Source organism: Ranitomeya variabilis, chromosome 4 (assembly GCF_051348905.1).
Source record: "Ranitomeya variabilis isolate aRanVar5 chromosome 4, aRanVar5.hap1, whole genome shotgun sequence".
NCBI lineage: Eukaryota > Metazoa > Chordata > Amphibia > Anura > Dendrobatidae > Ranitomeya > Ranitomeya variabilis.
The window spans coordinates 621,506,518-621,527,807 of record NC_135235.1 but is presented as its reverse complement, the minus strand read 5'-3'; the positions used below and the strand labels follow the sequence as shown (position 1 = coordinate 621,527,807).

The 21,290-nt window shown below is 45.3% G+C and overlaps 1 protein-coding gene across 4 annotated transcripts in view; it reads left to right on the top strand.

Annotated features, from left to right (window-relative positions):
- The window catches only part of LOC143766094 (E3 SUMO-protein ligase ZNF451-like), a 105,247-nt gene extending 84,579 nt beyond the window's left edge, over positions 1–20,668 (top strand). For all 4 annotated transcript variants that reach the window (XM_077253482.1, XM_077253483.1, XM_077253481.1 and 1 more), the window contains 2 exons: positions 15,389–15,536; positions 17,655–20,668. In XM_077253482.1, coding sequence (XP_077109597.1) covers positions 15,389–15,536; positions 17,655–18,465 — 959 coding nt within the window. In that variant the 3' untranslated portion in view covers positions 18,466–20,668. The remainder of the gene's footprint in view (positions 1–15,388; positions 15,537–17,654) is intronic.
- The last annotated feature ends 622 nt before the right edge of the window (positions 20,669–21,290 follow it).

The following is a 21,290-nucleotide window of genomic DNA, read 5'->3' as shown; positions in this document are numbered from 1 at the left end:
TGACAAAACAAAACATAATAGTTAGGACAATGGTCTTTTGACCGTGGTCACACAACTGTATGTGCTGTGAAAAAGTAATGACTTTCTCACATCATACACAGTTGTGTGAGCATGGCCAAGATATTGACTACATCACACTGCATTGCGATACTTACCAAATGCAGAACGGACCCGAGCCGGGGCATTGGCCCAGCCATCCCACAACGCTGCGGCCACCTCATTCCAAAGCCTTCGGATCGTCACATTGTTGGCGTGCAGTGGTTCCCGGGTGTCCCACAATGCGACTCGCTCGTGAACCAGGGAGATGAGGTGTTCATTCTCAATGAGGTCCTCATCCCCTTCTGGAACCTAACAACAAAAAGTACATTAATATTGGAGGCATTCACATACGGAAGACAGAAAACAGAATCCGAGGAATGGCATGAATATTGAAGTAAAAAAAAACACTGGTGCTGAAGCAGAAGGGAAAGAAAGAGAGAAGTAGAAAGAAATGAAGATTCAAGAATTATAAAGTGAGGATACAATAAACATTCAGCCATCTATACTTACACGATGCCGCCGTGTTGCCCGGCCGTGACTACGCTGCTCCTGCCCAGTCTCCTGCCCAGTCTCTTCCGCTGTAGAAGAAGTGGTCTGAAAAAGGGAAAATATACATTGTCATATGTGGAGATGTGACAGTGAATACTTACCAATCTGAGGAGGTGAATACTCACTTCACTGACATGTTCCCCTGGTGCAGGCCCAGGCGTTTCCTCATCAGAAGAAGAAGACATTCTGATGCATGCAGAAAGAAAGAAATGAAAGAAATTAGGGCATATAGACACAGATAATAGAAAAGAAATGCATTGGATAGGATATACTCACATAGTTCTGAGGCTTGTTTGCTGCTCCAAGGGGCTGTGGGGCGTCTCGTCTGCAAGGCAGTCTGATGAGTAATGAACTGCCAATGTCCACTCCCTCCCTTTATCACCTTGTATGTGGGGGGTGGCTTATCAGTGTCTAGACATGTTTTTCTCAATTGAGACGCATGCGTTTACAAACGCAAGCAAATGCATGTACAGAAAAACGCATGCGTTTACATAGACAGCAATGCGTTTTTTCGGCGCAAACCTTGCGCAATCAGCCGCATACGTTTCCAGGCGGCAAAATGACGCCTCTAAAAATTACTACTTTGTTGCATTTCCGCGCCAAGACGCAGACGGCTAGACGACGTATGCGTCGTCAAACGCGGCAAAACGCGAACACAGAAAAACGCATGCGTCGATAATGTTAAAGATAGGAATACACAACGCATGCGGATATTTGCGGAAGAAACGCTGCGGACACAACCGCAAATGTGAAAGCAGCCTAAGATTACCGTGTCTGCCACGTCCATCGCCGTCAGCTTCCCGCACTTTGCCGGGCCAAAAGCACAGCACAGCTTTGACGTCAGCGCTGTGCTCTGCTTTAACTTTACGGCCGTAAATCACTGTCACTCATTGCGGGAAGATGACGGCCAGAGACGTGGCAGACAACGGAATATAAGTATATACTGTTTATATGTTTTACCTTTCCAATGGTAACCAGCGTAAACATCGGGTTACTAAGCGGCTCTTCGCTTAGTAACCCGATATTTACCCTTGTTACCAGTGAAGACATCGCTGTTTACCCTGGTTACCAGTGAAGACATCACTGAATCGGTGTCACACACGCCGATCCAGCGATGGCAGCGGGTGATCAGCGACCAAAAAAAGGTCCTGATAATTCGCATAAACCAACTATATCCCAGCAGGGGTATGACCGTAGGTCGCTGTCACGCATTAAGATTTCGTTAACTATCAACGATATTGTTAACTAAATCGTTATGTGTGACGGTACCAGTACAGTAGGATTTGAAAATTGATATATTTTTTAACCTATTTGTGTTTGTAACAACTCATAGTACAATGAGCGACAGGGCAAAAAAATATAAAAAAATGCATAAAAATCTGTCATACATTGCAGATATGAGTTGTTGCAAACACAAGATTTGTGTACGGCGCACGGTGTGAGTTGGTGCAAAAACTTTATTTTAGACCAAGAAATCAAATATGGTTAACCAAATAAAACAATTTATTAGGGGTGACAGAAAACGAAAAATGGGGAAAGGTTCAAGGGGTGGGAATGTCCGCAATTAAGGGAGATTGATATCCCCCAGTTTGGGAGTGGGTGGAGGAGGAGGAGGAGGAACGACCATACTGAAGGATGCTGGATGGTATGCCAACGTCTGACCACCCTGTGGTCGACGGTGGCGAGAATGCCAACGCAGGAGGGGAGGGAGGAGGCACGACCAGTGTCCTTGGCTCTCTGGGCTGGCTCTGGCTACTCCTGCTCCGGCTAGACCCCTGCCGAGAGCTTGGTGCAAGTATCGGAGCAGCCAGAGCCGGCGTAGCGGGTGATGTTCTGGCCCGTTTTCTCCTCTCTCCCTCTGGGTGTTGTTCCTCCTGCCGTCTGTGGGTCCTTGAAGGCCTTGCAGGAGCCGGACTTTGCGGCTCTCTTCTATGGTGTCGGCGGCGGTGGCCCTCGGCACGCGGAGTTTGGTGTGGCTGCTCTGCAGCAGGAGTCGGAGTCATGCTAGCCAGCGATGGGACTACGGGCATTGTAGTCGCTGACTGCATGACCCGAGCCTGCTGCAGAGCAGTAACGTACGCATTGTTGCAGGCCTGCATCACCGAAATCTGGAGTTCTGGCGTAAGATGTTCCACCATGCCCTTCGCAATGGCACTAAAGAAATGTTTGGCCGGCCTCGAGAGCTCGGATTCCATATTTTCAAGGCGCCGGTCGATATTGGACAGAGCAGTGTCCATTCTATCGCCAAGCGCCTTGAAACAATTCTGGAATACCGTGCTTAAATGTAAAAATTCGGGCAGTAGCGGCCTGTCCGAGGCCCGCTGACGCTGTCGGGAAAACCCAAAGGAAGGAGCGCCAGTGGCCTCGGGCAGGGGAACATCTGATGGACCGGCTGCCAGTTCTCCAGATGGTGGTGCAAGCCTACTGTCGCTGTGGGATGGCTGTGACGGTCCAGATGGCGATTCACAAAGGACCGCTCCAGAGGGACGAACAGGCTCGAGGGTGCTGCTGTGTGTTCTGTGAAAACATAAGGAAAACGTTAGTATACAAAATATAACATTTCACATTCGCCACCTCCTGTGTGTAATAAAAAGTTAACATTGCATCACACACTGTAAACTTTTAGATAATTGTAAAGGGTCAGTTCCGTCTGTCAGTCCTAACGGTTTGCAAATTTTTTTTAGGGCCAGCTGCATGTCAGGGCTGACGCGACCAATCAGCGACGGGCACAGTCCTCCTTACTCCCCGCAGTGAATGCCTGTCGCCCGCATACTCCCCTCTGTCATGGATAAAATCTTACCGGCGGTAACCGTTGCCGCCGTTATGATGTAACCAAATTTTTATTATTGACACTGCCGATGACGCATCAATATTAAAAATTGGAAATTTTTTGTGTTAAAAAATTTACAAGCTATACTCAACCATGTTTGCCGTTTGTAACGGCCGGCATGGTTTATGCTTATCGTTGGAACTGTCATGACGTCACGGACATGTGACCGAGACGTCATCACAGGTCCTGCGATCAGACCAACCCTGGGTACAAAACCTGCCGTGAACTACAAGGTCTCCCGTCTCAATTATTTTAACTTTATAGGAAACTGTGATAAACCTGGATGTGCAATATACTACGCCAGAATGAAATCTTACAAGTGGCTGGCCAATATACTATGTGTCTGTGTGCTGTATCCTACGTCACTGGCCAACGTTAAAAATGGATGGCCAATAAACTACGTGGCTGGGGAATATACTATGTGAATATGCATGTTGGAGAGTACACGATGTGTGGGAATAATGTGTGGGAATAATACTTACTGTCGGCGGCCAAGGGCAGGTCTCCGGAACTGCAGAATCCTGTTGTATTTGTAAGGTATTGACCTTGCCGCTGCAGCACCACTACGAGCCTCTCCCTCCTTACGCAGGCCCCGATTGAAACGGTCCTTCATGGAGCGCCATCTGGTCTTCAATTTTTTGACTGTGGAAAAGGCAAACAATTAGTTTGAGAGAAACTTTTATTGATAACACAACCGTGTGTGATGATACAAAAGTAGAACACATCACAGACGGTTGTGTATCCTGATAGTTCAGAGCGGCATTTTGGCAATACTTACCAAATTTAGTTTGGTCACTGGGTGAAGGGCTGTCAAAGCCATCCCACAGCGATTTGGCCACCTCAGTCCGCATCCGTTTCAAAACCACCTGGTCCGTGTGCCGGGGGTCACGGGGGTCCCACAACGGGGCTCGCTCCTGGATTGATGCTACCATGACATCCACATCAATGCTCTCTTCTTGGTCCCGCTGTGAAACCTAGAATAATAGGAAAACATAAATGTTTGCAATATAAAAACAAATTGGTCTCCCTCCCTTCTTCCCCCCCAACCCCCTCCCAAAAAAAACAAAAAAATGTATAAAAAAAAAAAAAAATGGGACTACGTTGTTTTTAACCCCTTCACCCCCAAGGGTGGTTTGCACGTTAATGACCGGGCCAATTTTTACAATTCTGACCACTGTCCCTTTATGAGGTTATAACTCTGCAACGCTTCAACGGATCTTGGCGATTCTGACATTGTTTTCTCGTGACATATTGTACTTCATGATAGTGGTAAAATTTCTTTGATATTACCTGCGTTTATTTGCAAAAAAAATGGAAATTTGGCGAAAATTTTGAAAATTTTGCAATTTTTCAACTTTGAATTTTTATGCCCTTAAATCACAGAGATATGTCACACAAAATACTTAATAAGTAACATTTCCCACATGTCTACTTTACATCAGCACAATTTTGGAACCAAAATTTTTTTTTGTTAGGGAGTTATAAGGGTTAAAAGTTGACCAGCAAGTTCTCATTTTTACAACACCATTTTTTTTTAGGGACCACATCTCATTTGAAGTCATTTTGAGGGGTCTATATGATAGAAAATACCCAAGTGTGACACCATTCTAAAAACTGCACCCCTCAAGGTGCTCAAAACCATATTCAAGAAGTTTATTAACCCTTCTGGTGCTTCACAGGAATTTTTGGAATGTTTAAATAAAAATGAACATTTAACTTTTTTTCACAAAAAATTTACTTCAGCTCCAATTTGTTTTATTTTACCAAGGGTAACAGGAGAAAATGGACCCCAAAAGTTGTTGTACAATTTGTCCTGAGTACGCTGATACCCCATATGTCGGGATAAACCACTGTTTGGGTGCATGGGAGACCTCGGAAGGGAAGGAGCGCCGTTTGACTTTTCAATGCAAAATTGACAGGAATTGAGATGGGACGCCATGTTGCGTTTGGAGAGCCACTGATGTGCCTAAACATTGAAACCCCCCACAAGTGACACCATTTTGGAAAGTAGACCCCCTAAGGAACTTATCTAGATGTGTGGTGAGCACTTTGACCCACCAAGGGCTTCACAGAAGTTTATAATGCAGAGCCATAAAAATAAAACAAAAATTTTTTCCCACAAAAATTATTTTTTAGCCCCCAGTTTTGTATTTTCCCGAGGGTAACAGGAGAAATTGGACCCCAAAAGTTGTTGTCCAATTTGTCCTGAGTGCGCTGATACCCCATATGTGGGGGGGAACCACCGTTTGGACGCATGGAAGGGCTCGGAAGTGAAGGAGCGCCATTTGGAATGCAGACTTAGATGGAATGGTCTGCAGGCGTCACATTGCGTTTGCAGAGCCCCTAATGTACCTAAACAGTAGAAACCCCCCACAAGTGACACCATGTTGGAAAGTAGACCGCCTAAGGAACTTATCTAGATGTGTGGTGAGCGCTTTGACCCACCAAGGGCTTCACAGAAGTTTATAATGCAGAGCCGTAAAAATAAAACTAAAAATTTTTCCCACATAAAATATTTTTCAGCCCCCGGTTTTGTATTTTCCCGAGGGTAACAGGAGAAATTGGACCCCAAAAGTTGTTGTCCAATTTGTCCTGAGTGCGCTGATACCCCATATGTGGGGGGAACCACCGTTTGGATGCATGGGAGGGCTCGGAAGGGAAGGAGCGCCATTTGGAATGCAGACTTAGATGGAATGGTCTGCAGGCGTCACATTGCGTTTGCAGAGCCCCTAATGTACCTAAACAGTAGAAGCCCCACACAAGTTACCCCATTTTGGAAACTAGACCCCCCAAGGAACTTATCTAGATGTGTTGTAAGAACTTTGAACCCCCAAGTGTTTCACTACAGTTTATAACGCAGAGCCGTGAAAATAAAAAATCTTTGTTTTTCCCACAAAAATTATTTTTTAGCCCCCAGTTTTGTATTTTCCCAGGGGTAACAGGAGAAATTGGACCCCAAAGGTTGTTGTCCTATTTGTCCTGAGTACGCTGATACCCCATATGTTGGGGTAAACCCCTGTTTGGGCACACGGGAGAGCTCGGAAGGGAAGGAGCACTGTTTTACTTTTTCAACGCAGAATTGGCTGGAATTGAGATCGGACGCCATGTCGCGTTTGGAGAGCCCCTGATGTGCCGAAACAGTGGAAACCCCCCAATTATAACTGAAACCCTAATCCAAACACACCCCTAACCCTAATCCCAACAGTAACCCTAACCACACCTCTAACCCTGACACACCCCTAACCCTAATCCCAACCCTATTCCCAACCGTAAATGTAATCCAAACCCTAACCCTAACTTTAGCCCCAACCCTAACTGTAGCCTTAACCCTAGCCCCAACCCTAGACCTAATGGGAAAATGGAAATAAATACTTTTTTTTTATTTTTCCCTAACGAAGGGGTGTTTGATTTACTTTTATAGCGGGTTTTTTAGCGGATTTTTATGATTGGCAGCCGTCACACACTGAAAGACGCTTTTTATTGCAAAAAATACTTTTTGCGTTACCACATTTTGAGAGCTATAAATTTTCCATATTTTGGTCCACAGAGTCATGTGAGGTCTTGTTTTTTGCGAGACGAGTTGACGTTTTTATTGTTAACATTTTTGGGCACGTCACATTTTTTGATCGCTTTTTATTCCGATTTTTGTGAGGCAGAATGACCAAAAACCAGCTATTCATGAATTTCTTTTGGGGGAGGCGTTTATACCGTTCCGCGTTTGGTAAAATTGATAAAGCAGTTTTATTCTTCGGGTCAGTACGATTACAGCGATACCTCATTTATCTCATTTTTTTATGTTTTGGCGCTTTTATACGATAAAAACTATTTTATGGAAAAAATAATTATTTTTGCATCGCTTTATTCTCAGGACTATAACTTTTTTATTTTTTTGCTGATCATGCTGTATGGCGGCTCGTTATTTGCGGGACAAGATGACGCTTTCAGCAGTACCATGGTTATTTATATCTGTCTTTTTCATCGCGTGTTATTCCACTTTTTGTTCGGCGGTATGATAATAAAGCGTTGTTTTTTGCCTCGTTTTTTTTTTTTTTTTCTTACGGTGTTTACTGAAGGGGTTAACTAGTGGGCCAGTTTTATAGGTCGGGTCGTTACGGACGCGGCGATACTAAATATGTGTACTTTTATTGTTTTTTTTTAATATTTAGATAAAGAAATGTATTTATGGGAATAATATATATATTTTTTTTCATTATTTTGGAATATTTTTTTTTTTTTTTTTACACATTTGGAAATTTTTTTTTTTACTTTTTTACTTTGCCCCAGGGGGGGACAATACAGATCGGTGATCTGCCAGTTTGCATAGCACTCTGACAGATCACCGATCTGAGAGAAGTGCAGGCTGCTTCACAGTGCCTGCTCTGAGCAGGCTTCTGTGAAGCCACCTCCCTCCCTGCAGGACCCGGATCCGAGGCCATCTTGGATCCGGGTCTGCAGCAGGCAGGGAGGGAGGTAAGACCCTCGCAGCAACGCGATCACATCGCGTTGCTCCGGGGGTCTCAGGGAAGCCCGCAGGGAGCCCCCTCCCTGCGCGATGCTTCCCTGCACCGCTGGCACATCGCGATCATGTTTGATCGCGGTGTGCCGGGGGTTAATGTGCCGGGGGCGGTCTGTGACCGCTCCTGGCACATAGTGCCGGATGTCAGCTGCGATATGCAGCCGACACCCGGCCGATCGCGTATGACGTACTATCCCGTCCGTGGTCATGGGGGCCCACCCCACCTCGACGGGGTAGTACGTCAAATGTCGGGAAGGGGTTAAAAATACTTACTCGCCATCTTGCCACCACAGCTTGGCCCTCAGGTCACTGCTCCTGCTGGCTGGGTTCCTCCTCACTTGAAGAAGCCTGGAAAATAGTTTTAAAAAATTGAGTGACACGTCTAGAAATGACACCGAATAGTAAGCAACAGAAGATCATGTACTCACCGGACTCCCCTGCGGTGTCGTGTGGCTCGAGTCACTTGCCATTGCTATTAAATTCTAAAATTGAAAGAAAAAAAAATATTTACAATGCACAACACAGAGGCACATATTGTAAAATATCCAAAATCCCAAAATCCATACATTAACATTACAACCACAACGAACAGTGCACTCACCGTACAATACCAACTGAACAAGCGCTGAACAAACAACACCGCCATACATTAAAAGAAAAAACAATGGCAGAGACTACACAATGCCAGAGTATACCAAAAGCATAATACCAGTCCCAGGAAAGATAACAAAACAAATAAACAACAGACCCTATGTACTAATCCAAAAAGACAGAGATTTTTTTTATGCCACAATTTTACAACATTGATTTCCAAAAAGGCCCAAGAAAAGGCAAACCATACCGCCATACGTTACAATAGAAAAAAAGACCAAAAAAGAGTACGGCGACATATGAAGCCCTAAAATTCTTCAGAACCTGATAAGAACATATTTATATTAAAAGAAAAACAGTGGAACAACCGCAAGCACAGAACAACCCAAACAGCACAGGGAAACCCCCCCAAAAAAAAAAAAAAAAAAAAATCATCCTGGATAAACAACCATACTTTACAATAAAATCAACAAGGCCAGAGACAATGAACGCCATCATATAACAACATGCAACATGTAGCGTCGGCCGCGCCCCGCCAGGTGCGGCCAAACGACGCATGCGTCGTGCGTTGTGCAAAAACGCATGACAACGCATGTACATGCGCCCCCAATGTTAAAAATAGGGGCGCATGACGCATGCGTCGTTATGCGTCGACGACGCTGCATCGCAAGACGCAAATGTGAACGTAGCCTAAGCACACCGCTGAGAAGTGCGCCCTTCATAGAATTCAGAGGAACTTTTAGAGACAGTGAATATACTTTCACATATCCATACAGGTGGGCTTCCCAAAGGTCAGATTATTTGAGGATCTGTCGGCTCTCCAGATGCTTCTGTGCTAGCAAATACTTGTATTCTCCATTTTTTAGAATTATTTTTTCTTAAAGGGATTGGGTCACCATAAAGAATACACTTAAGTAAGCAGAAAAGGTGGAAATAAATGGTTTTGCAATTTACAGTTATTAAAAGTGATGCTCCATTCAAAAAATAGCAAACTTTCATCTTCTGAAGTATGCTCCCTGGCTTTATTCCATTGCATCCTCCCAGGAGCCGATCAGCTGGCCGAGCATGCGCTGATCCTGTCATCATAAGTTCCCCAACCTCTCCACCCCCAGTGTGCGCAACCAGTGGCGTAACTACAAAGTTATGGGCCCCGGTGCGAACTTTCAAATGGGCCCCACCCCACCGTGCCAAAATATTTTCTACCCAAATTCACATTTTCCCTGTTCATTTTGCACACCATAGCTTTGCTGCAATGTTGTATAGTCTGACCTCGTAACTATCCGGTGCCCCATCCTGGTATATATTTGTCCCCCGTACTGCCGTTGTTATGTAATATATAAAAGAAAATAAACCATTAAACTCATCAAGGGCTTACATAGAAGTCATGGGGATCCATATAAGAAGTATAATGCACCCCCATAGTTCTCCTTATAATATAATGCACCCCCATAGTCCTCTATATAATACACTGCACAGTTCATAGTCATAGATGTAGTATAATCAAATGCACCTCCATAGTCATCCATAAAGTATAATGCACAGCTCATAGTCCTTGATAAAGTATAATGCACCCCATAGTACTTCATAGTAGTAAAATCTACCTCATAGTCCTCCTATAAAGTATTAATGCACCCCATAGTTATATATAGTATAATGCAGCAGCCCCATAGGAGTATAAAATGCAGCAGCCTCATAGCAGTATAATGCATCCCCTTCCCCTCCCATAGTAGTATAATGCACCTCCATACCAGTATAATGTGCCCCATACCGAAGCTTTACAAGAAGAAAAAAAGTCTTTCCTTACCTGGCCGAGCTCCAGCGATGTCCTCACCCACGATTCTGCTTAGGCATGCTGCGTTTTTCCAGCGTATGACAGTACAGTGACGTTATACGTTGGCGACATGCGCGCTGACATAGCTGCCGGCCTGTGATTGGCCGGCGGCTGTTAACTGTTGCCAGAGGTGTATCTAGGTTTTCTGGCACCCGGGGCAAGAATTTAGTTTGGTGCCCCCTCCCCCCCCCCTCCCCTAAGCACATATGCGATTGGCACACTTGGTCACGTGACGGCGAGCTGCTCTCCCTAATTCAATGTTCAGTTAAAAACTGAGAGAAGCAGGAAAAGAAGCTCATTGTTACCCAACAGTATGAAAATCGCATATGAGTGAAGCGGCCATGTGATGACTGCTGGAACCTGCAAGCAGAGCTGAATCCTGACAGTGAGTATATTTCAGGCTGCTAGGATTGGCTGCAGGGCTTCTTTTTATAATTAAAGGGTGCGTCCAGGTTTGAGATGAAAGTCTGCAGTCACTATAGGTGGCTGCAGGCTTCGGAATTCTCACAGCGCAGGCACTGCACACATTTAGGATTCTCCTTTGCACAAGTATGTGATTTGGATACTTCTGGCCACTAGACGTGCCCGGCCTCTCTCAATTCATTTTCATTGAGTGAGGCAACACATGTCTTGTGAGCACGTGACCACATGTATGCAAATCACCAGCACCAGAGAGTATGCAGTGTGTGCACTGTGAGAATTCAGAAGTCTGCAGTCACATAGAATGACTGCAGACTCATCACAAACTTGGACAACGCCTTTAATATCCCTAACAAATATAAATATGAGAATTAGTCAGTATAACAAAAAACATGTACATCCAAGGTACCTTATAAATGATGTCGTCTCTGCAGTCGTTCTCTTTCTTTTCTTCATCATCTTGTCCAGACTCCATGAGTTTTCTCATCCACAGCCGTCTGCAGACTTCCATCTTCTCCGGTCTTGTGCAGCACCTCCCCACATGACGCCCTTAAAGATAGCAGTGTCATTATAATGCTCCTGAATAAAAATATCTGCCTTACCTTGAGCACCTGAATAAATAATTGCCCCTTACTATATGCCCTGCACAGAATATGACCCAACACTGTCCCTCTTATAGTGCATGCTCTCCACACTGCCTTCTACTTTCCATACTTCACGCTGATCTCTCACACTGAGTCACCCCCATAGGGCCTAGTCTCTATACTGTGCCCCCTTAGCACAGTGCCCCCTCCTTGGTATACTGTTGCCTCCTGGCTATGCCCTTACACTGTTCCCCCAGGCTACACCCCCCACACTGCTCAGTCTCTATTCTGTGCCCACTCACACTTTTTCCCACCGTACTGTCTCCTTGCATGTTTCCTCCTCCCTCCTCATACATTTACCTTCTTACTTTACATACTGCCTCCTCACACATCCTTCCGACTTCCCTTATCGTGTCCACACCCATCCCATCACCCTCACTTCCCATACCTTGTCCTCATACATTTTTCCCTCGCTCCTCATGCTGTATCCACACCCATACCACCACTCACCATACTGTGTCTGCACTCATCCCCCATACGTGCCCCATCTCATACCTTCGTCCTCATATTGTGTCTTCAAATTTCTTTCGCTCCCCATATTGTCTGCACCTGTCCCTTCCTTTTTTCCCCAAATTTGTATCCTCAAATCATACCTCGTTACACAAAATCTCTCCCAGCCCTGCTATGCTAAATACCCCCATCACAGTAAATCTCCTTCTGCGTGTTACAGTAAATACCCCATCACACATGCAGTAAATATACACACACAGAGTAAATACCCCCTCATACACACAGTAAATACCCCACACACACAGAGTAAATACCCCCTCATACACACACACACACACACACACACAGTAAATACACCCTCATACACACAGTAAATGCCTCCCCATACACTAAATACAACAGACACACAGTAAATGCACCCCCCCAGTAAACACCACCCACATCCAGTAAATACAACACACACAAACTAAATAGCTCGCCACACACAGGAAATACACATAAACAGTAAAAGCGAACTGTGAACATGGCCTAAATACCCCCTCCTATCTTTGGTGTCTTCAGCTCTACTAAGTGGAGCACTTGCCACCAATCTGCGACCCGGCAGGCAGTGCTTCAATTGTACACGCTTCTGTAAGATGCGAGTGCCGCAGAGAACAGCCGACTCCTGGGGAGGAAAAATGCAGCCGCCGGGGGAGACACTGCGGACCGCCGCATTAGGAGGCCCGACTGCACCTCCCTGCCGGCACATGCCCCGGCTGCCCCCTCCCGCTAGATATGGAATCTCCTGCTCTGCAACATGGTGTCGGGTGCCTCTGGCCTGATGGGCCCCTGACCCGCCAGGCCCGGTCGCAGTAGCGACCGTGGTAGTTACGCCTCTGTGCGCATCGTATGTAAAGCACTGACATCTAGGTGAGACAATGTCTGCAATCGCACTCACAGCTCTGACGGCGCTCATATGAAGCAGAGCGATCTCACCCAGATGTCAGAGCTATGTGAGCGCACAGGGAAAGATCACTGCACACACTTTTGTGCTTCTCAGCATTCTGCATCCTGCGCACTCTGGCAGTGCTGTGTGAGTGGAATGCCCGCTAGGGCCGTGGGGTACTCGGTACCGGGTCCGGTACTTAAAGGGATGTGTCATGGCGGCGGTGACCCGGTCCGTGGCCCTGGGCGCCCATGTAAAAGGGAATGTCTTTAAAGGGGGTTTGTCAAATAATAACAGTTCATGACGCCACTTGTGGTATTCTGTCAGGGATGACCGACGCTGCTTAAAGGGGTCCACTGGGGTGATGTTATGAAGCTGGGTCCCCAGGGCTCCCAGTGTAGTAGATAAAGATGGTGAATGATGTAGCAAGAAACGGAGGACACAGGGTTGCAGTCTCTTTGCCTTTTTACTGAAGGCTCAGGCAGCCACAGTCCAGGGTACCAGATCACAGATGCAGGTGTGGTCCGGCCGGCTTGGAAGCGAATCTGGAATCCCCCTTACCAGGTGGGGTTGGAAGCCTTCCTACTAGCGCTGTGGTGTTGTCCCTTGCTGCCTTAGGCCTCACACAAGGTCCTCACGTTATGTCTCTGTCCCCCTTTAGGTAGGACACTACCCGTACAACAGGTAGCTTGAGCCTTTTTACAGGATCTCTATCACGACCCGGGCTCTATTTGCTACTGTGTCCTCAGGTGTCAATGGTGGACAGGAAACTTGCAATCTGCTGTCCCGCCGGTTTCTGCTGTGAGACGTAGAGTACTGCACAACCTCGGTCTTCCGGCTACCGGTATCCACGCTCTGCATGGAGGAAGCCCAGTCACAGCTTCTCTCTCCAGCTCTTCACTTCGCCTTTACTTCTTTCCTCCTTCACGCTCTCTCCAAACTGCTCCTTTCTTTTCCTTCCTTTCCAGGAGCTGTAGCACCTCACGTGGCTGCACGGCCCCTCTGACTTCCTGTCTCCTATGTCACTCTGACAGACTGCTCTGTGACAGATTACTCTACTTTCCCTCCAGTCAGAATATATATAGGGGAGCCACCCACAAACTGGATCAGAGCTCCCCCTTCTGGCATGGAGTAAGAACATGTTGCATGTTTGTGATTACCTGATAAAAGGAATCCTTCCTCACTTCCAAGCGTGACATCACTCTCCCTGTAAGGAAAGCAATGCCACTGTAACACGGGGGGTGGAGAGGTTGGAAACTTATGATGACAGGAACAGTGCATGCTCAGCCAGCTGATCAGCCTCTGGGAGGACGGAATGGAATAACGTCAGGGAGCATTCTTCAGAAGATGAAAGTTTGGTTTTGTAATTTACAATTATTAAAAATGATGCTCTGATCAAAAATAACATTTATTTTGATGTTTTCTGTTTAAATGTATTCTTTATGGTGGCACAACCCCTTTAACAGTACATTGTGTTGTTTCTCCAAGACATGGATGCTACCAGTTGAGGGGTGTTCTTAAACACTCTGATACTGTCAGCACTATCTACATAATATCAGACTGAGTAGTGATGGGCCCCTTTAATAAGGGGAATGGTAATTTACAGATTGAATTTTGGTCCCAAATAACTTTGGCAAGAAGCAGACTTTATAGTGGAACTGACAGGCCCCTTTAGACGGTATATCTTTAAATTACCATCAATCTGTTTCATGATCTGATGTTTTTCAGATCTGCACATTAACCGCTTATCTTGTTGAGATATATATATATAGATAGGTAGATAAATAGATTACAAGGGTTCAGTAACTAGCTGTTATTAATCTACAACTCCTAGTGTGCCCTGACAGCCTGCAGCTGCACAGCATGCTGGAATCTGCAGTTTCTCAAAAGTTGGTGTGCTGTGGAATTCCTTTTATGAGATCAGTGGTGAGTGCATTGAGAACGTAGACGATTGCTTATTTTACAGCTTCTGCTTTCTGTGAGGTAAAACCAAACAAAATATTTTACCTCACAAAAAGAATCAGCTGTGATCCTGTGCTGTACTGTCTGTATACTCTCTTTTGCTTCCTCCACTGCCCAGGAGCTGTGGTATCATCAGTCTATGTTCCTGCACGGACAGACACAGCCATTACACAGTACACAGCAGGGGCACATTTATAAGATTATCTCAGCACAGGAACATTTTATTTTTAGTACATCCAATTGTGGAAATTATTATTATTCCAAGATCTATGGATTAAAGTGTACTTTGTTCTTGGGAAAACCCCTTTAACTGATATCAAAACTGCACCAGTTATCATGCTACTTTTTTACCAGTTACTGCTAGAACAACATGGTGTCAGTGCAAGAAAAGCCAGATAGCTGGATAGGGGCCTAAAAAGACACACAAAAAAGAGCAACATGATGGTTGTCACTTTATGTATTTTTATTTTTTGCTCCAAAAATGCCCCAAACTGACTTAAACAATGCCAATATCTTCATTAAAAAACCTTCTCGATTTACCAATCTGTGGCACGTTTTGTAATGTCTGGGGTCTATAGCGCTACATGCCAATATTTTCCTACATTTACATTGTTTCCTGTGTTTCTTTCAGACCAGCAGGGCCCAGCATATCCTATACCGATGCCATCATATGCGAGAAATGTCCTTATTGGCCCATGTAAAGATGTTCACTTTCAGATTATTTGTGCATCGTGTCGTCTGGAGCTGCACTCTTACACCGAACTCACGGCTCATTTTAGGTGCGTCTCATTCCTATCGAACATTAGTATGTAATTTGCCTTGAAACATTTAGGTACATTTAGTAATGCAAAAATCAATGGCATCTATGTGCTGTACTGGAGGCAAAAGTAGTGTCAGCTGAAGTGTTATTGATCTGCCTGCTTCCCTGCCTTGATCTGCCTGCTTCCCTGTCTTGATCTGCCTGCTTCCCTGCCTTGATCTGCCTGCTTCCCTGCCTTGATTTGCCTGCTTCACTGCCTTGATTTGCCTGCTTCCCTGCCTTGATTTGCCTGCTTCCCTGCCTTGATTTGCCTGCTTCACTGCCTTGATTTGCCTGCTTCCCTGCCTTGGCCTGCCTGCTTCACTGCCTTGATCTGCCTGCTTCACTGCCTTGATTTGCCTGCTTCCCTGCCTTGATCAGCCTGCTTCCCTGATTTGATCTTCCTGCTTCCCTGCCTTGATTTGCCTGCTTCCCTGCCTTGATCTGCTCCTTCCCTGCCTTGATCTGCTCCTTCCCTGCCTTGATCAGCCTGCTTCCCTGCCTTGATCAGCCTGCTTCCCTGATTTGATCAGCCAGCTTCCCTGCCTTGATCAGCCTGCTTCCCTGATTTGATCAGCCAGCTTCCCTGATTTGATCAGCCAGCTTCCCTGCCTTGATCAGCCTGCTTCCCTGCCTTGATCAGCCTGCTTCCCTGCCTTGATCAGCCTGCTTCCCTGCCTTGATCAGCCTGCTTCCCTGCCTTGATCAGCCTGCTTCCCTGCCTTGATCAGCCTGCTTCCCTCTCCAGTCTTATTTAAGATGATGATAAAAGCTTTGAACTGAAACTGTTATGATTGGGGTGAGCCAAAATTGATTTTGGTCCCAGTTTGCTTATTGTTGCCATCACACTTATAATGGTGCTGCCACCCAATCCTTTGGCTGTTTATCGGCCTGTTTATAAAGGCATTTTGATTACTCGTTTTTCTGTCTCTTATGTTCTGAGCATTGTCATTGCTAGTTATATTATCAGCTCTTCGCTCTGTGTAATCTCTTTTGGTAACAAATATGTATATCTGATGTATTGCCCCTTGAATGGGAACAGAAAACTGGTAATGTCCCCTGACTGAGGTGTTGGAGAGAACCAAATTCTCAAGCCAGCTTTAGATCTGACTACAGATGTGTGCACAGCACTCGACTGCCGGTACTGAATGACCGACGATCAGCTACTTGTTTGCTGATTGAATCGGCAGCCATTTAGTATTTTTGCGCAGGCAGACTGCATTTCATATGTGCACAGAATGATCAGGAATAGATCGTTCAGGGCACGTAGCCTGTCATTGTTCTCAGCAGCACAGAGCAATTTTGCTGCCAAGAACGATGATCTTTTAAGAAAACCAAAAGATCATTGTACCTGGCGACTGAGCATTTTGTTCATTTGCTGGGTGATCGGCAGCCTTTTTACACTGCTTAATTATCCGTAAAAAAGTTTCTTGGAAAGCTTGTTCCCAGTATTTGTGCAGTGTAAAAGCGCCTCAGGGAATTATCACTAGATTACTGCTAACCCATTTGTGGGGACAGAGACCATGCATCCAGTGATGGATCACTTATTTAAAACTGCAGTAAAGGAAAAATTGATTTGCTGCAGATCTACCAGTTTTCTGAATGCTGAGTTCTGTATAACCACACTGCCAGCTTTCTATGTTCAATGTGCATAGGCAGAAGGCTGCCAATCACTTTTTTGGGGCAGCAGGCCCAGTAGCCCTCCAGTGATAATCTGCTGATTAAACAGTGACTTTATAAAACCTACACTAAGCAGGCCAGTAACAATGCTGGAATCATTGTCTCTGTCCTAGGCAGTCTCTGAGCTCAGCAGCTCATGCTTTGAGATCAGCATTGCGCACTGTCAGCAATTCACGAGCACTGAGCGCGTGCTGCTCTTGTGATGACACCCCTCATCCCAACACTGGGGCCACGGCAGATGAGTTTATTTTATGTACAGTACTTTACACACTTAGGGGACCACTCTATTGAAGCGGGACATTTCCTTTTAATTTGCCTAAATATTTTGTATACTTCTTGTGTAAAAGTGTATTTGCAATCTGTTGTCATGTGTGTTTTGTTTATTTATTTATGTTTATATTCATTCTGTTTAATTTAGAACCTGGTGCAGAAAATCCGGTCCTGTCTCCCTTTCTGATAAAAGCATAGCGGATGTGGCTGCAATATTCCTCCTGAAGGCCTATTGTCCATATTGTAGACAAGCCCTAAATACTGACACTCACATTGTAAAGCACGTGGCCAAAAATCCTCATAATATAAAACGTATTACTTTCATAGAAGAATCTATACTGGCCTTCTGTTACATCAATGAAAGAACTAAAACCCCCTCTGAGATCTGTTTGTCCGCAGCAAACGCTAGACTTAAATCCTGCATACTTAAAAGGACTTTACCAGAGATTGACACTTACCGCTCGGAAAAGTACAAAAAAGAAAGTGACATGGCCACAATTGGCGCCAGCCGGGTGAAGAGTGAGCAAGGTGTACCAGTAAAGGCATGGTTCTGTGAATGTGTTGCGCAGTTCCCATCTGAGCAAGCCGCTAAAAAGCATATAATGATGGCCAATAGAATTTTTCACACATGCATGGTGTGTGGCAAGATGGCCGAAGACTTGGGCATTGTTCAGCTTCATATGAGCAGATTCCATGGTGGGGCACATCTGAGTAATTTCCGCTTCTGGTGCCAAATATGTCACACGGAACTGGTGAGAATTGAACATGTCATGATGCACCTTTCCGATTGTCATGGAGGTCATTCATTTTATTATGAAGATGATATTTTGGAACAGCCATCTACATCTACTGAACCACAGATGACTCCTATGCCACTGGAAGAAAAAATCCCAGCTGTGCCACCCCAGCAGTCTGCTAGACCTGCCTGCTTCCCTGTTTTGATCTTCCTGCTTCCCTGATTTGATCTTCCTGCTTCCCTGCCTTGATCAGCCTGCTTCCCTACCTTGATCAGCCTGCTTCCCTGCCTTGATTTGCCTGCTTCCCTGCCTTGATTTGCCTGCTACCCTCCCTTGATCAGCCTGCTTCCCTGCCTTGATTTGCCTGCTTCCCTGCCTTGATCAGCCTGCTTCCCTGCCTTGATCTGCCTGCTTCCCTGCCTTGATCTGCCTGCTTCCCTGCCTTTATTTGCCTGCTTCCCTGCCTTGATTTGCCTGCTTCCCTGCCTTGATTTGCCTGCTTCCCTGCCTTTATTTGCCTGCTTCCCTGCCTTGATTTGCCTGCTTCCCTGCCTTGATCTTCCTGCTTCCCTGCCTTGATTTGCCTGCTTCCCTGCCTTGATTTGCCTGCTTCCCTGCCTTGATCTGCCTGCTTCCCTGCCTTGATTTGCCTGCTTCCCTGCCTTGATCTTCCTGCTTCCCTGCCTTGATCTTCCTGTTTCCCTGCCTTGATTTGCCTGCTTCCTTGCCTTGATTTGCCTGCTTCCCTGCCTTGATCTGCCTGCTTCCCTGCCTTGATTTGCCTGCTTCCCTGCCTTGATTTGCCTGCTTCCCTGCCTTGATCTTCCTGCTTCCCTGCCTTGATCTTCCTGTTTCCCTGCCTTGATTTGCCTGCTTCCCTGCCTTGATCTGCCTGCTTCCCTGCCTTGATTTGCCTGCTTCCCTGCCTTGATTTGCCTGCTTCCCTGCCTTGATCGAAGCGGGACATTTCCTTTTAATATGCCTAAATATTTTGTATACTTCTTGTGTAAAAGTGTATTGGCAATCTGTTGTCATGTGTGTTTTGTTTATTTATTTATGTTTATATTCTTCTGTTTAATTTAGAACCTGGTGCAGAAAATCCGGTCCTGTCTCCCTTTCTGATAAAAGCATAGTGGATGTGGCTGCAATATTCCGCCTGAAGGCCTATTGTCCATATTGTAGACAAGCCCTAAATACTGACACTCACACTGCCTGCTTCCCTGCCTTGATCTGCTCCTTCCCTACCTTGATCAGCCTGCTTCCCTGCCTTGATCAGCCTGCTTCCCTGATTTGATCAGCCAGCTTCCCTGATTTGATCAGCCAGCTTCCCTGCCTTGATCAGCCTGCTTCCCTGCCTTGATCAGCCTGCTTCCCTGCCTTTATTTGCCTGCTTCCCTGCCTTGATTTGCCTGCTTCCCTGCCTTGATCTTCCTGCTTCCCTGCCTTGATTTGCCTGCTTCCCTGCCTTTATCTGCCTGCTTCCTGCTTTGGCAATCTGTTGTCATGTGTGTTTTGTTTATTTATTTATGTTTATATTCTTCTGTTTAATTTAGAACCTGGTGCAAAAAATCCGGTCCTGTCTCCCTTTCTGATAAAAGCATAGCGGATGTGGCTGCAATATTCCGCCTGAAGGCCTATTGTCCATATTGTAGACAAGCCCTAAATACTGACACTCACACTGTACAGCACGTGGCCAAAAATCCTCATAATATAAAACGTATTACTTCCATAGAAGAATCTATACTGGCCTTCTGTTACATCAATGAAGGAACTAAAACCCCCTCTGAGATCTGTTTGTCCGCAGCAAACGCTAGACCTCGCATTCTTTCAGGACTGGTGCAGCCACGGAAGCGGCTAGAGCGGGCCTATCAGATGAGGGGATTAAAAAATTGGGAAGATGGGATTCAAATCGCTTCAAGCTTTACGTCCGTCATGAGCTAATTCTCATTTTTTTGAAGGTCCAACAGTGATTTGGATCGTTGGTCACTCCTTTGTCTTCTGGGTTCAGAAGAGGACCAGTTGCGTTCTTATTCAGAGAATTTATCTTTTCATCCCTCTAGCATCCAGGTCTTTTGGCACAGTGTTCGCGGTATGCCCTGGCCCTCTCTCTTATGTTTGAATTGCAGAAATGTATGGTGAAATTCCCTTATCCCGATTTGATAATTCTACATATTGTGGGTAATGATAGACATTTTCAATTTGAACATGGGGAATATAATTGAAACTTGGCTGTGTGGTTTGGGGGGGGGCGGGGGGCTCGACTCTGAGTCTTGGGCTTGTGGATAAAAATCTCCCTCCTTTGGGTGGATTTGGCTAATGTATTTTTAAGAAAATATGGTCTTTAACTTAAGAAGTTTATTTATATGGATTTTTAACTTATGAAGTTTATTTAATGGTATTTATTCAAGTGGTTTGTAACCCTAAATAAAACCTCACGGCCAAATTTTTATTCCATCATTAAACGTGTCTTGTCATTTATTTTAGAATTAAGTAGGTCTTATGGGGACATGTACCTACCAAAAAGTTACATTCTGAAGCGCTTGGTAGATCTCTAGAGGTCCATAAAGATCTGCCAGGGTCATCCTCTGTAAACACTGAATATGGAACAGAGTTTATGGATTTTATCCCTGCAGAAAAATGTATTTTACGTTTCATTTTATCACATAAAAAAATATATTTCTCCTTCGCCTCATTGGGGGCACACAGGACCATGTATGTTATGCTGCTGCCACTAGGAGGCTGACACTAAGTAGACACAAAAAAGATTAGCTGCTCCTCTGCAGTATACACCTCACACACTGGCTCCAGCTGAACCAGTTTAAGCTTAGTGTCAGTAGGAGTCACATGTGTTCTTCAGAACACATCTATAGCTTTTTTATTTTAGTCTTATTTTTATTCTCAAAAGATTTTTTCCCTTAGGCTGTGTGCACACGTTCAGGTTTTCTTGTGTTTTTTCCACGTTTTTCCGTTATAAAAACACTATTAACCCCTTCACACCCAAGGGTGGTTTGCACGTTAATGACCGGGCCAATTTTTACAATTCTGAC